This window comes from Canis lupus, chromosome 23 (genome assembly GCF_011100685.1).
Source record: "Canis lupus familiaris isolate Mischka breed German Shepherd chromosome 23, alternate assembly UU_Cfam_GSD_1.0, whole genome shotgun sequence".
Taxonomy (NCBI): domain Eukaryota; kingdom Metazoa; phylum Chordata; class Mammalia; order Carnivora; family Canidae; genus Canis; species Canis lupus.
The window spans coordinates 31,282,164-31,296,044 of record NC_049244.1 but is presented as its reverse complement, the minus strand read 5'-3'; the positions used below and the strand labels follow the sequence as shown (position 1 = coordinate 31,296,044).

The 13,881-nt window shown below is 54.9% G+C and overlaps 1 protein-coding gene across 1 annotated transcript in view; it reads left to right on the top strand.

Annotated features, from left to right (window-relative positions):
* The first annotated feature begins 1,320 nt into the window (after positions 1-1,320).
* The window catches only part of RAB6B (RAB6B, member RAS oncogene family), a 60,371-nt gene continuing 47,810 nt past the window's right edge, over positions 1,321-13,881 (top strand). The window contains exon 1 of the mRNA XM_038570926.1: positions 1,321-1,476. Within this exon, the coding sequence (XP_038426854.1) occupies positions 1,407-1,476 (70 nt within the window). The 5' untranslated portion in view covers positions 1,321-1,406. The remainder of the gene's footprint in view (positions 1,477-13,881) is intronic.

Here is a 13,881-nt window from a genome sequence, read left to right as displayed (position 1 = left end):
GACAGGAAGACACCCCAATCAAGCCATGTAAGTCAGAAAGAGGATGACAAATGTCCCTTGGTAATCTCTAGGGGTTGAGCTTGCTTCTCTTCTCTCTGTACACACACACACACACACACACACACACACACACATACACACGGAGCTTGCTCCCAAATGTTCTTTGAACCACAGTAAAGAAGGAGACCATGTGGTGGTTGAACAGTAGGAGGCAGCTTCATGAAACCTCCATTAACTGGAATGCCTTACCATCCGGCTGTCCTGGGAGTCCTTCTAACACTTGGGTTCCTTGCTCTCACCCACTCACAACTTGTCCCACGGGCCTCGCTGGGCCAGAGGAATACAGAGGGGAATGGGAAGCAACCCTCCTGTCCTCGGGAAGCTCCTTGTCCAGATACAACTAATTGCCAGGGCAAGCAGAGGCCTCGGAAGCCTGGTGGCCCCAGAGTCAAGAACTGCTGCAGGGCACTGTCCAGAGACAGCCGTGCTGATATTCGGGTGTCTGCTCCTTCGCTCTCATGGGACAGCAGATCCAGGATAAAATTACCTGTAGGAGCGGTTGGCTTGAGATTGGCAGGCACCCTTTCCTGGTCCTCCTCTCTTGCTGGCCAGCTCTGAGGTGACACCGCTGACCCCAGAGAGGAGCCCAGGGGAGGGAGGGCTAGAGCCACCCACACAGGGTCGCGGCCGGGCCGGCCAAGCCCCCTGGCCCACCGCCCCTGGCTCTCCCCCGACCTCCTCTCCTTCCCCTCTCGGCGTCGCGGGAGGTGGAGGAAGGGACCCGCATCTAGGTTCTGGAAGACTAGAAACAGATGTCCCCTGGCAATTTCGTGTCATTTTTCTGGATTCAAAGGAGGGGTCGCGTTAGAGCGGGGAAGGCAGGCAGCCGCGGGGCGGGGGCGGGGGCGGGGGGCGACGAGGGGCGGCGAGGCCCGGGGGTCTCGGAGGCCGGGCGCGGGCACCCGGGCCCCGCATGACATCAGAGGCGGGGAGCGCGCAGAGCGCAGGCGCGGGCCGCGGAGGGCGGACGGGAGGGGGCGGCGCGCGGCTCGCGGCTCGAGGCTCGCGGCTCCGGAGAGCGCTCCTCCGCCTCCGCCCCCGCCGTCCCCGCGCCGTCCCTGCGCCCCGCGCCTCGGGCGTCCAGAGCGCGCCCCGCGCCCCGCGCCCCGCAGCAGCCCAGCCGCAGCCGCAGCCGCAGCCGCAGCCCAGCCCCAGCCCCAGCCCCAGCCCCAGCCGCCGCCGCCGGACACGCCGCCGCAGGCCGGGGCCGGGCGCACCGGGGAGCCAGGGACGCGCGCAGCCCGCCCTTCCCCCTCCGGCTCCCGCACCGCCGCCGCCTCCCCCGCCCTCCCCCTCCGGCTCCTTCGCCTCGCCGCCGCCTCCTGCACGGCCCGGCCGCCAGCACCATGTCCGCAGGGGGAGATTTTGGGAACCCGCTGAGGAAATTCAAGTTGGTGTTCCTGGGGGAGCAGAGCGGTAAGTGCCCCCCGGTTCTGGCTGGGCGCCGAGTCACCCCCGCCGCCCCCCTCGTCCGCCCGGTGAGGCCCCGGCCCCGGCGCGGAAGGGCCCCTCCGAGCCCGGGCGGAGGGAGGCCCCGGGGAGGGGCGCGGGGTGCGGGGCTGCAGCGGCGGGAGGCCGAGGGCGCGGCTGCTCGGCGGCGGGGCTCGCGGGCTCCTCGCAATGCGGCAGCGGCGGCGGCTGCGGGCGAGCGCGCAGGTGGCCGGGCGCGGGGCGCGGGGCGCGGGGCGCGGGGCGCGGGGCGCGGGCGGGGGCAGGGGCCGGGGGGGCCGGGGGGGGCCGGGGCCGGGGGCGGGGGCCGGAGCCCCTCTCCCGAGCACGAGGCGGGCCGGCGGGGGCTCCCTGCGGACCCTGCCCCGACAGATGTTTAGTGCTGGGCACGTCCAGGCCCCGGAGCCGGCGGCCTCGGGGGAAGCCGACACCTGTCTCCCGCGGAAAGGGCGGGCGCCGCTGTAGGGGAACGGGGCGCCCACCTCCCCCGGCCTCACGTCCGACTGGGCGCGGAAGGTTCTAGACGCTGCCCGGTGCCCGCGTGTGGGAGCGCCCCTCGGGCGCAGGGTCTGGGCGAGGACAGCGAGGGGTCCCCGGTGCGAGGCGGATTGGGGGATGGTGCGGGGGTGCCTCGCCCCGAGACGCGGCGAAGCCCGGCGCTGGGCAGAGAAAGGACCGGGCGGCACGCCCTGCCTGGCTGCCCAGCACCCTCCGGGGAGCGGGGGGGAGCGAGAGCGCTGAACGCAGACGAGGCTTCCCACCCCCACCTCCCGGCTCTCCGCCCGTCTTGGGGGAGGGGAGGTCACCGAGGCAGCCGGCCAGGGGCGGGGGAGCGGGAGCGGGGGAGGGGGAGACCGCGGCCTCCCTGCCACCCAGCAGCCTCTCGGGGACAGCATCTCAGAAACCCCGGTTGGCCCGGCCCCGAGGTGAGAGGACCAGATGGAAGAGCGAGGATCCCGCTGACACCTGTAGGAAGGAGTGGTTCTCAGAGCATCTCCCCAGAGGCCTCTCACCTGGGGCTGCAGAGAGACAGGCTGGGCCTTGCCCAGCTCACCTCAGGAAGAAGGCGGTCACTGGGGACAGGATCCCCAGCCCTAGCTCTGCACACCAGTCCAGTTCACGTGCTTTGATGCCTGTCTGTCCAAGGGGCCAAGACGCAGGCAACCTTAGGAGGACCTGATGGGCTCAGGGAGCAGTGCTACCCTGCTGTGTGTACAAGTGGGTTGTGAAGGTCACATGGCAGGCTTCTGTGTTGCTGCTCATTCCCTGGGGTGGATGGTTCAGAGAAGGATGTCAGAAGGTGGTCAGGCCCTAACGTGGGGATGGATCCTGGGGCCAGGCTGTGGGCATTTCAGAACAGAATCAACTCAGCCAGCCAGCCCTGGGTCCTGGACTGTGAGTTTCTGATCTTAACAGAGTCCAGCTTCTGAGCTCACTATGCCTGTAGGGATTTCAGGAGTCTTCACATCCCAGTGCTACTCTTACCCAGCCTGAAGCCCTGGGAGAGAACTCTGATCAGACAGCCTGGGACTTGAATTCCTGCTTGTGTTGTCTCGAGCAGATTTCCAGGCCTCTCTGGACCTCAGTTTCTGTCTCTGCGAAATGGTTGCCTGAGGGCAGTTCTCTTAGTCCTTCACATTTCCCCAGTGCTTCTCAAAGGGCCTTAGCTCTGTTAAGTTAGTTCTCAAGAAACATTTTTTTATTCCCAGTCTGAACATGTTTCCGCCCATCAGACCAGGGCTCTGATGAGGAGAATGCCTCTTGTGAATTTGAGTGAAAACTCTGGACTCCCTCAGAATCTCTGATGGGCTGAGGTCCCTGAGGCGCCATGCAAACCCCCTTTGTTCCTAAATCACAGAAACTAGAGCTTAAGGCCTCAGAGATGGAGTCCCCATTCTGCATGTGTAGATAAGAAGTCTGATCCCCAGGGAGGAGGAGGACTTATGGAGAGTCCCAGGGTGAGTTGCTAGTACTTCAGGGGCTGGAACCAACATCTCCTGTTCCCAGTTGTCAGCATGTCATTGGGAATTAAGATGACCTTGAATCAGGGAGATAGGAGAATTGGGGAGCCCTCCTGAGTTGGGGTAAGGATTGTCACCCTCTGGCCAGCCTTGTGGCCGTGTTGGATGACCTGGGGGGAATGCTGAGCTGTTTGGGCTGGGGGCAGGGTTTGTAGGCCCACCCTTGGAACACAGGTCATTAGAGATGAAAGGCTCTGCCATCAATGGGATTGGCTATTGGCCACTCTGGTCCCTTCTGGCTGGGAGCCTTAGGGCCCTGAGAAGCCTTCTCCCACTAGACTGTGTAGTGGATTGCGTACTTCATATTCTACATGGCTTTTGGGGCCCTGAAATTAGGTGGGGGACATAGGCATCCCAGAGCCTGGTACGATGGGGAACTGCCTTCGGAGATACTGCTTCTGTCTTGCCTGCACACAGTTTTGTCTGTATTGGTCCTTTGTGTCACTGTAGCCTATGCAGTGTAGGGAGCCCCTGAGTTCTGGCCCTCCCTCTACCCTGGCTCTCCCTCCCTATGTGACTTCAGAGGTCCTTCACCTTCTCTAGCTGAGACACTTGGGTCAGCTGAGCTTGACAGAAGCCATCTAGAGAAGCATACCTATATGAGCTGACTACCCTGGATAGAAGGCAGGGGAAGGGGCTGGAGGAATGTGGCCTTTTCTTGTTTCTTGTGGGTGGTATAATGGTGCTATCTCCCTAGGCTAGTGGAGGAGGACACCTGGATTCCAAAAAGGAGTACCTGACCTGGAGCCCAGTGATGAGGAGGACACCTGGAACAGATAATTCTAGGAGGGTATCAACCCTTCAAAGATACCAGGATCTGGTTTGAGTGGGAAGCCCTTAAGGAACCACGCTAGAGAGAATACCTCTAGCCCATAAGAAAGCCCTCCTCTTGGCAGCAGAATGACTGCTGTCCCCTAGACCATGGAATACAGGCTGGCTGGCAATGTCAGCCTGGCAGGGAGTGGGACTGTGGAGAGGGCTGTGGTTCCAGAATGAGGGGAAGGCTGTGTAGTACTGCTGGTGTTCAGATGGCTGTCACTGGGCCTGATGGCCATGCTCTTAATGCTGATGGCAGTGGTGGGGGATTCGATGGAGGATGAGGCACACTGGTCCCAACTGCAACACTTGGTGACATCCAGAGAAGACAGGCATGAACTGGTGTCTTAGGAAGGAGAGGAGGTCTTCCTCCTCTGGGGGGACGCATCTTCCTCCTAAGTTCTGATAGTGTTCTGCGGGGGTGGGAGTGGGGCATTAGGCCTCCCTCGGGTGCATCTGGGTGTGTCATGGGGACTAGGGATGTGGCAGATAGGCCTGTCCAGTGTTCTGGCCCCTTCGGATCTCCATTCTCTGAGACTACTCTGCCCAAAGCAGAAAGATTGAGGGCCTGCCACAAGTTTGATCTGCTTTCTCAGGTTGAGGTCACCAGACAGCGTGTCCCTCTAACCTGCCTCCTCTCTGTCTTGTCCCTGGCAATTGTGCTGCTCACCATAGTGAGCACCATGTGAATGGCGTCCCCAGAGTTGTGCAACACAGTGACTGTGCACAGCTGCCTTTGACTATTTAGTCATTTGTTCACTTATCCCTCTCTCTCCCACCACATCCCTCTTTCCCTTCCTCCTTCCATCATCCATTTATTCATTTAGTCAGGTCTTTGAGTGTATTCCTGCATCATAGAACTTATGGTCCACTGGGGAGTTCAGACATTTGTGGCTATAATTATAGTAAAGGTCTATGCAAGCTATGACAAGAGAAGAACAGCTGCTGTGAAAGCACATAGCAGGGCGTCCCACCCACCTTTGTGGGCAGGTGTCAGAGATGGCTCCTAAGACTTCAGAGGAGGAGATGCTTCTCTAGGCAGCCGTCTGGTACTCCGGTGGGCTGAGTGCAGGGGCCCACCCTCTCCAGGGAGCTTTGTCTGTTCTTCATCCTGCTCTGGAGAAAAAAAGGCTGGGATGGGGAGCAGGAGGATGAGGGTGTCTGGCTTCCTAGTGCTGAGAAGGGGCTTTCCCCCACTGTCATCTCATTCCTCTGGGTTAAGGAGTGGTTGTTTCCCCTACACACACACACTGCCCAGAAGGCTTGGCCCTGCCTTGCCTAGGGCCTGGCCCAGCCTGACCCCTGCCATCCCACCACACACCATCCATAACCACATGGGGAGCCCTTTGCTGACCTGGGCATTGTACCTGAATCCCATCCCGGAAGTCTGCTCCCTGCTACCTCCCAGATCCACTCGTTCTGCTGTGCCTGGCCCATCTGGACACTCACCATGGCATAGCTTTGGTTTCTTTCTGAGTATTTGAAAAACACAATCACATGCTGCCCCATGACCTCTCTGTTGTTTCAGTTATTCTGGATTTTTAAGTGTTGATTAGCTCTTTCAGATACAAAACCCCTAATTGAATTTTTAAACCCCTTAAAGGAAATTTAAGCGCCTAAGAGGACAAGGTCTTAGCTCCTTTCCCCTCTTCCCTTTTGCAGGGAGTTTGTGCTCCTTAAATATCTGTATTTAAAAATGATGAGATTATTCTCGCTGTGTGATATGTCCTGATAGTCCCTCAGTAGATTAAAAGCAAGGGGAGTCAAGGCAGCTTTGAAACAGGATTCTTCATCCTGACACCTGCTGCTTTCCCAAGCCTGGAGATTTTTACCAGAAACACTTAATCTTTCACAGAGGCTGTCATAAATAAATAAAAATTATTAAAAAAAAAATCTTTCACAGAGGGTTGGAGCATTTAGCCTTGATCGTGCCCAATCCATAGTTCATCTCACAGAAGCTGACATTCTCAGGGTACCCACCTCCCACCACCTTTTCTAAAGAAATAGAAGAAAGCAGCAGGGCCACCAGAGGTGGGAAGGAAGGGATGCGCCCAAACCGGATGTTGCCAGAGCTCACTTGGAGATCTGAGGTAAATCACCAAGTCATCCTGTGTCTCAGCTTCTTGGTCTTGTTTTCTCTCCTCCCAATTTTTTCCCTCCCTTCCGCAGTGGCTGGAATGATGGGGGGAACCTTGGGTGTTGGGTATGGACCCAGAATATTGGCTTTATTTGTGTAAGGAAGGTGTGCATGAGATGAGAGAATCAGATGAGACCCCAAGGTGAGAATTAACCTGTACTTGGCATAAGACAAGCATGGCACCCTCTATGCTGAGGTCAGAGACAAGAGAACTAACCAGAAGAGAAAAATGAGACCATTAGAATACACCCTGGTTCTATATGATCTGATAATCATTATCATTTGCAGCCCCCAAATTATAATGAATCCCATTAAAATACAACCAAATAACCTCATCGTCCTTTTGTTATTTATCACATCCGTAAAGTCAGCCCATGAATATTTACCCTTATAGGTGTTCCCCTGACCTTGCAAACTGGCCCGGGGCAGACCTGAGAATGGTACCGTCTGCGTCCACCCCAGCTGCAGTGTCTTCCAGTCCTCTGCCTTCTGTGTCTTCCACTGTTGCTGAATGAATGAACCATTGAATGTGCAGGGCTGTTTGGTCTCAGTGTAAATAAGTTAGAGAAATTGCTGGGCAGAACCATTGATCAAGGTGAGAAGAGATTAGGGTGAGCAGCAAAATCTATAGACATCAGGGGTGGACTGCCGGAAAAACTGGGCTGGGCACCTTCCTCAACTGCCTGTCTGTCATCCTTTTCCATTTGTCAGCACAGAGTAGAGGAGATGGGGGAGGTTGTCAGGGAGAAGTACCAGCCACGCCCTGAGATGAGCAGCTTTTGTTAGAGCCAAAAAGATGTGCACCAGGAAATGGGGCCCCCAGCAGAGCCCCTGCTTCATGAGAGAGGAAAGGAGAGGATAAAGATTCATAATGCCCTGTGAACTCCTAGGAGGAGTTCATTGCTGTATCTTAAGGCTTGAAACTTCCATTTTTCCTATTTCTGTAACTATTGCCCTAAACTAAGTGGGATCTTTTAAAAAGTAAATGTTCACTGCTGTGAATACTTTGTCATGTTAGTGAAGTGATTTATTTTTAGTTTTTAAAAAAGCATATTTATCCTGGTCTCTTGGTAACAAGACCAGTGGGAGCCCAGGTAATTCAACCACATGTCCCAGGCCAGGCACCACCTATTCCCAGGTAGGGACATATCCAAGGGACAGGCTAGGATCCAGGAGAAAACAGATGATACCCTGCTCCTTTGGGCAGAAGAGAGTCTTAAAAGCAAAGGTTACTCCCAGGAAACACACTGAAGACTGGCAGCCTAAGGCACCAGCAGGTGCTGTGGACAGTAAGAGAGGAAGACTTGAGTTGTGTGCCTTCTGTGCTAGAGACCACAGCTTTCTTCCAGGACCCGGAAGGATAGTTGGTGAAGGGGCATGATGTCTTGGGATTTCACCAGAGAAAGGAGCTTCCAATATTGGGTTAACTGGCTTACCCGATTTCCCCTGTGACTAGAAATGAGATAAAGGCAAGTCACAGAGATTGGCCATGAGCTGGGACTTTATTCTGAGGGAATCACATCCACACCTAGGAAGGATTCTTCATTCTAAGGGCATAGAGAGGGTAATAGATGGGTAGGGGTCCAGAACAAGTCTGTCTTTCCTAGAAAATGGAGCTGACCTTCTTGGGTTTCTGTGTTTTTCCTCCAGTTAATCTCAGGTGGCATTTAGGCTCTACATGGGGTACTTTCTCCCCAGTATGTTAAGATAGATATGGAATTCTCCCTGTTTTGCAGGTCAGGAGACAGAGGCTCAGGCAGAGCTGGTCATGGCCACAGACTCACAATGCTGCTAATGTGGCAGCATTGAATTTGAACCCAGGTCACTGTGAGAAACCCAGAGTGATCTGTTGGGCCTCATGCCTCACAGGCAGTTTCAGGCCCTGTTATAGGGTAAGAGGACAGAAGAACACTGAGGCCTTATAGACATGAGGTCTGCTGTAAATATTTCCTGTGGAATTATGTGCCAAGCTCTTTGCTGAGGATGAGCCAGTGGATCACAGCATGGGGGAGCATTGGAAGAGGCCCTGGATTCCCCTAGGCTGGTGAGGAGGGCAGGGAGATTGCTCTAAGAAGCAGGCAGGGTCTCCACGTGGGAGTCTGCTGGAGCTGGATTGCATATCAGACACTCCTTTCTTACACAGAATGAACTACTTATTTGAGGTGGTTTGAAAGGAGTTGATTATAGAGATTGTAGGGATAGCTAAAGCCTTCCCAAGTCATCCCTGCACTGTCATGGAGGCAGATGCCATCCCAGTTTTAGCAGAGAACTAATTCCTAAGCAGGGAGAACCAGTCAGACTAAGCAGCTTGTTCCCACCTGCTCTGGGGCAGCCCTTCTCCTGGCTTCAGCCCTCTCCCTTCAGACCTGGAGATATCAGGGCCCTGGAGATCCTGATTCTGTTCTGGGTCAGCCACCAGCAGCCTCTGTGGTTGGTTAAGCCCCAGCCCTTCTCTGGCTTTCCCAATATATTCTCAAGGGCTGCTGGACTAGATGGCCACTCAGGCCAATGAAGCTCTAACTCTGGTCCTGTAATTCAACGCCAGCTCAGGGTATGAAGCTAGTAACACTCCCAGCCTGGAGATAACACTGCTGGCTAGTAAGGTCAGAGGGGCTGCAGAGATGAAGGTATGTAATCAGGGCCTCTGCTAACTGTTCCCCCAGAACTTCCCTCGCCAGGCCTCAGTGCAGGGTCCTCTCCAACCAGCTGCCTCTTCTCCTGGGAGAAGAGCATTGTTGGCCCTCCTTCCTGGTATGCCCCCAGGGTGCTGTGGCTCATCTCTTCTCACGGGTGTGTTTGACTCAGGTTGCCAGGCAACAGGGAGGGGGCTGTCCTGCCCTTCCTGCTGGCATGCGTTTTATTCCATACAGAGAGGACCTTTGATGGGGACAGCAGAACAGGTGACAGCTCCCAGGTACTTCTACTCCAGGATTCTTCTTTCTGAGGTCAGGTGGGTGGGTGGTAAGCAGGGAGGGCTGGGAAAGGGCTACTGCCAAGTGGGATATGCAGTATCCCCACCAGACCAACCTTAGCTCCTGCTCCAGGCCCATCACTTACTTGGTGCTCCTGAGCCGTATACTTCCACTCCAGGCCCACTCCTCACTCCCTGGGTGGTGCTGAGATATAACAGGACCACCCCAAGCTCATTTTCCTTTCCAGACAGCAGGGTAATCCTTACCTTGTTGGAGTTGCACAAAGATCAAATATGTCAATACATGGCACGTGGTAACTGCTCGAGTGATAGGTAATTTTGTTAGTGAACCAGTGACAGCAGCCCCCCCCCCCTCCTTTTGTAGATGAATGAAGGAGAAAGAGGTAGGGGTAGAGTGGAGGTTTTTGAGACTCACTGATGGGTCATTTTTGTGTAGTGAGCTGCAGAGTCCACATCCTTGTGATGTGATGAGTGGAGCTGCATAACCATTTTAAAGATGAAGGAAAGTGCATCTCTGAGAGGGGAAGGCTTTTGCATGGATTGCAGGACTCAGACTGCTTACTGCTGAGCTGGGAATAGCTCCTAGGCTTTTGACTCTCTAGTTGGCATTTTTCCACTGCCCATCCCAGTAGGAAGTAGGACAGATTCACCCAGCCTTGCTCTGCTGGGCCCCCACAGCTGCTCACAGGAAGAGTACCTCTTCTTCACAGCTCTGTAACTTCCCCAAGGACAAGGAGCAGAGCCTGGGTAGATGACAGGGGCAGAGGCTTTGCCATGTTGTGATTACAGCAGTAGTTAGTGAGGTAAGCAGGTAATAAATCTCAGCTAGTGGTAACATGACTATTAAGCACACAAATAAGGCTGTGTGCATGGTCTGCTGGTGCCTTGGGGTTGGGGGCAGTCAGGGAAGGCTTCCCAGAGGAGGTTTTGCACAGTGAGCAGGAATTCATAGGCACACAAGGAAAGCATCTTAAGCAGATGGCCTGACTATGCCAGGGCTAGGGGGCTGGGAGGAGCTTGGAGCTTGGGAAGTGGGGGGAGTTGCACATACTTCAGGGTGGCTGGACTCTGGCATAGATGTTGGGGGCGAGGTAGTGAGCATGGTTGGAAAAAGCATTGAGCCTGAGGAAGTGAGCAGGGTCAGGCCCCAGAGAACCTTGCTTCCATACACAGGGTCTCGTTCTTCCCTAAAGGTAATGGGGACACATTTAGGGGTTTTGACTAAGGAGGGACATGCTCATGGATTAGAAGACAAAAGTGGAGTATGGGCCTGATTGGAGGCAAGAGATGCAGGCAGCCTGAACCAGGCCATGCGGAGAAGAGTCAGAGGATGGAATATAGAGGAGGTTTGTGTGCCTGAGATTTAGACCTCTGGGCACATAGATTTTCCTGGTTCTTTATAGGGTGAGAACTCCAGGATATTGGAAGGTGGCAGGGGAGGAGCTCTTGTCCTTCTCTACAATGCTATACTATACTCAGATGTACCCAAACCAGTCACCTTGACCTCCTCTGCCCTTCCTGCTTCTACAATGCTCTGGGTGTCCTGACTGCTTCTGTCCAGCCAAAGGGGATGCTCCAGGGCTGCTGGTATCCCTTCCAGACTCTTCACCTGTGCTACCTGCTCAGGGCATGATGTACTACCTGCTGTGAAGTTGTTTATTAGTTGTCTGTGCCCCCAGCCACCTGGTTATTGGGTGTGTGAGCTCCCCCTGCCCCCTGGTCATTTGGTTTGTGAGCTCCCCTAGCCCTTTATGCAACCTCTTATCACTCCTTCCCTGGCTGGGCTCCTCTTCCAATAGATGCTTGACCCACCATCATTGTTTTCTCCCATGATTCATTTGCTCTTCTTTTTGGAATTATATCTAGCTGCCCAACAACTTAGGGGTGCCTGAGAACTTGAGGGAGGACAGCACTGTATAAGGGAGAGCCCCACTTCCTATCTTAGAGACAAAAACCCAATCTCAAGCTGGCCGGCTACACAGAAAATAGAGGGCAAGAGCCAGGGAGCCAGAGTAGAATCAGCAGACCGCCATCCTGAACCCAGGCCTGGCTCAGAGAGGGCGGCCTGTTCAGATCAATGGGTGCAGTCCCCTGCCCATGAGTTAGCTCATGGTCTCTTTTCAAGGGCTGTAGCTTCACCCTGCAAAGCCCTGGTGACCTCTGCTCCCTGTCCTTCCTGTCTTCTGCCTAGGCAGTGCCCATGGAAGTTACAAAGCATCTTTGTTAGTGTGACTGCTGAGTGAAGAATATTCTAATTATCAGTAATCAAGCACATTTTAGTCACTGCCTATGGTCCCGGTAAGCAGTGCCAAATTGTCTGTGAAGTCAGGATGGGTAAGGAGACCTATTCCTTTGCTCGGCACTCAGCAGAGGTGTCTTCCCTGCATGGAGTTGCTAGCCTGGAAAAAAATGGTCCCAGAAGCTGGCCAAAAGCAGCTCAGTGCAGCTCTGACCATTTGAACCCCCTCTGTTCCCTCCTCATTGCCCCAGCTCCTGGGGCAGAGGCAGGACCGAGAGACCCGTCATCCCTGGTACAGGACTGGAGAACTATTACTGTGCCCTTTACACAAGAGACAGGTCCCTCTGAGGATGGTGTACTAATTCAGAGACATGGAGAAAATGTTCTATTCTGATCCTGTTGATGAGTAGGGAGTAAACACTGTGCAGCCTGAAGAGAGTAAAGCAAAGCATCTCAAACAAGTGTTTCTTGTTTGTTTCCTGTCCAGTGACAGGAGAGGGCTAGGAGGAAAGAATAGAGAAGGGAGAGCCGTGGAAGCACTGAGACAGAGTGGGGAGGCACTCCCAGCAGACACAGGCAGACACAGGTGTGCCAGGCACAGAGCTTCTGGGCCAGCACCAGGCCTTGGGAGAGCCGGGGTGCTTTGCAGCTCTAGATGGTGGGGCCGTCCGTCCCAGGTTCTGTCCAAATGGAATGAAAGACTGGAATGCCTTTCAGTGGAGGCACTGATGTGTGCTGGGCACAGGAGTGAGGGGACCTGTCCTGTGTTGGGTCGAGGACAAGGTAAGGAGCAGGGACTGCTGCTGCAGAAGGCTGATGACCTCCAGCGAGGCGGAGCAGCCGAGGAGAGAAGGGCCCTTACCTTGTCATGGAGGATGAGAGAGGATGCCCAGCAGCAGCACTGCCACTCAGCTTTGTTTTTCACCTCCCTCTCTGAGGTGGGGTGCCTCTGCCCCACTGGGGCGCTGCAGTTCCCAGATTGGGCGGCTGTGAGTAGGGACTAGTCTTGGGACCAGGAGATCTTTGTTTAGTTCTGCTCTTCTCTGAGTAGAGAGAACCTCTGAGAATGGTTTCCTTTTAGGGAGGGGAAAAAAGCACCCCCCCCCCAAAATTAGCCAAACTTTTAGAATATTAACAGATCTTACCTATAGCACCAGGATCCAGAAATTCTCTGATTCTAATTCATTAAGGCCCTCCTTGCCTCCCCCACACCCAGCCAAAGTGCTGCAGGTCGCTGCCCAGATCAGAATCTGAAATGCAGGCCTGAAAACATGCCCCCGAGAGACCGACCACCCACCTTGGTTCTCTCCCACCTATGTCAGAAGAGGGTAGAGTCCACATGGGGGGCCAGAACCCAGCTGTCTCCTGCTCTCAATGTGCAGCAGAAGGGCTACTTTTTTTTTTTTATTAAGATTTTTAAAATGTATTTATTCATAGAGACAGAGAGAGAGAGAGAGAGAGAGAGGCAGAGACACAGGCAGAGGGAGAAGCGGGCTCCATGCAGGGAGCCCGACGTGGGACTCGATCCTGGGTCTCCAGGATCACGCCCCTGGCTGCAGGCAGCACTAAACCGCTGCACTACTGGGGCTGCTCTAGAAGGACTACTGTGAGCCAGCTTTCTGATCCGGACAGCGTCAGCTCATCCATGCACCTTGGCTTGGGAGGGCTGGATGTAGTGTGCAAGAACTCTGCAGAGCAGTATGCAAATGCATGGTGCAGTAGATGCCACAAGGGGCTGCCGATTCCAACCCCCACCCAAGACTCTGTTCAGGCCTGCTGGTAGCTTCTGTCTTAGGCAGAGAGGCCCATGAGGTTCTGTTGCAGGTGACCAGCCATTTTACCACTGTAGGAGAGGAGGCAGAGACTTAGTAAAGAGTAGGGGTGGTGTCTCTTAGAAATGTGTGAATATGAGATAGTAGATCACATGTGACCTCAGGTGACCCCGAGTGAGGCATGCCCTTGCATAGCCCCTCACCTTGAGTGCACATGGAAACGAAGGCTTGCTTCTACTTAGTATGGTATGGCAGAGGTGATGGATGTCCTTCCCATGGTTGTTCCTGTAGAAGATTCCTCTTGCTGGCCTTGAAAGAAGCAAGCTACCACATGTGAGAAGGCCTGTGAGGGGTCATTTGGCGTTGAACCTCCAAGAGGTGGCCTCTAGGAGATAAGAGCAGCCTCTAGCTGGCAGCCCCAACAAAATGGGGGCCTCAGCCCTCCAGCTTCAAGG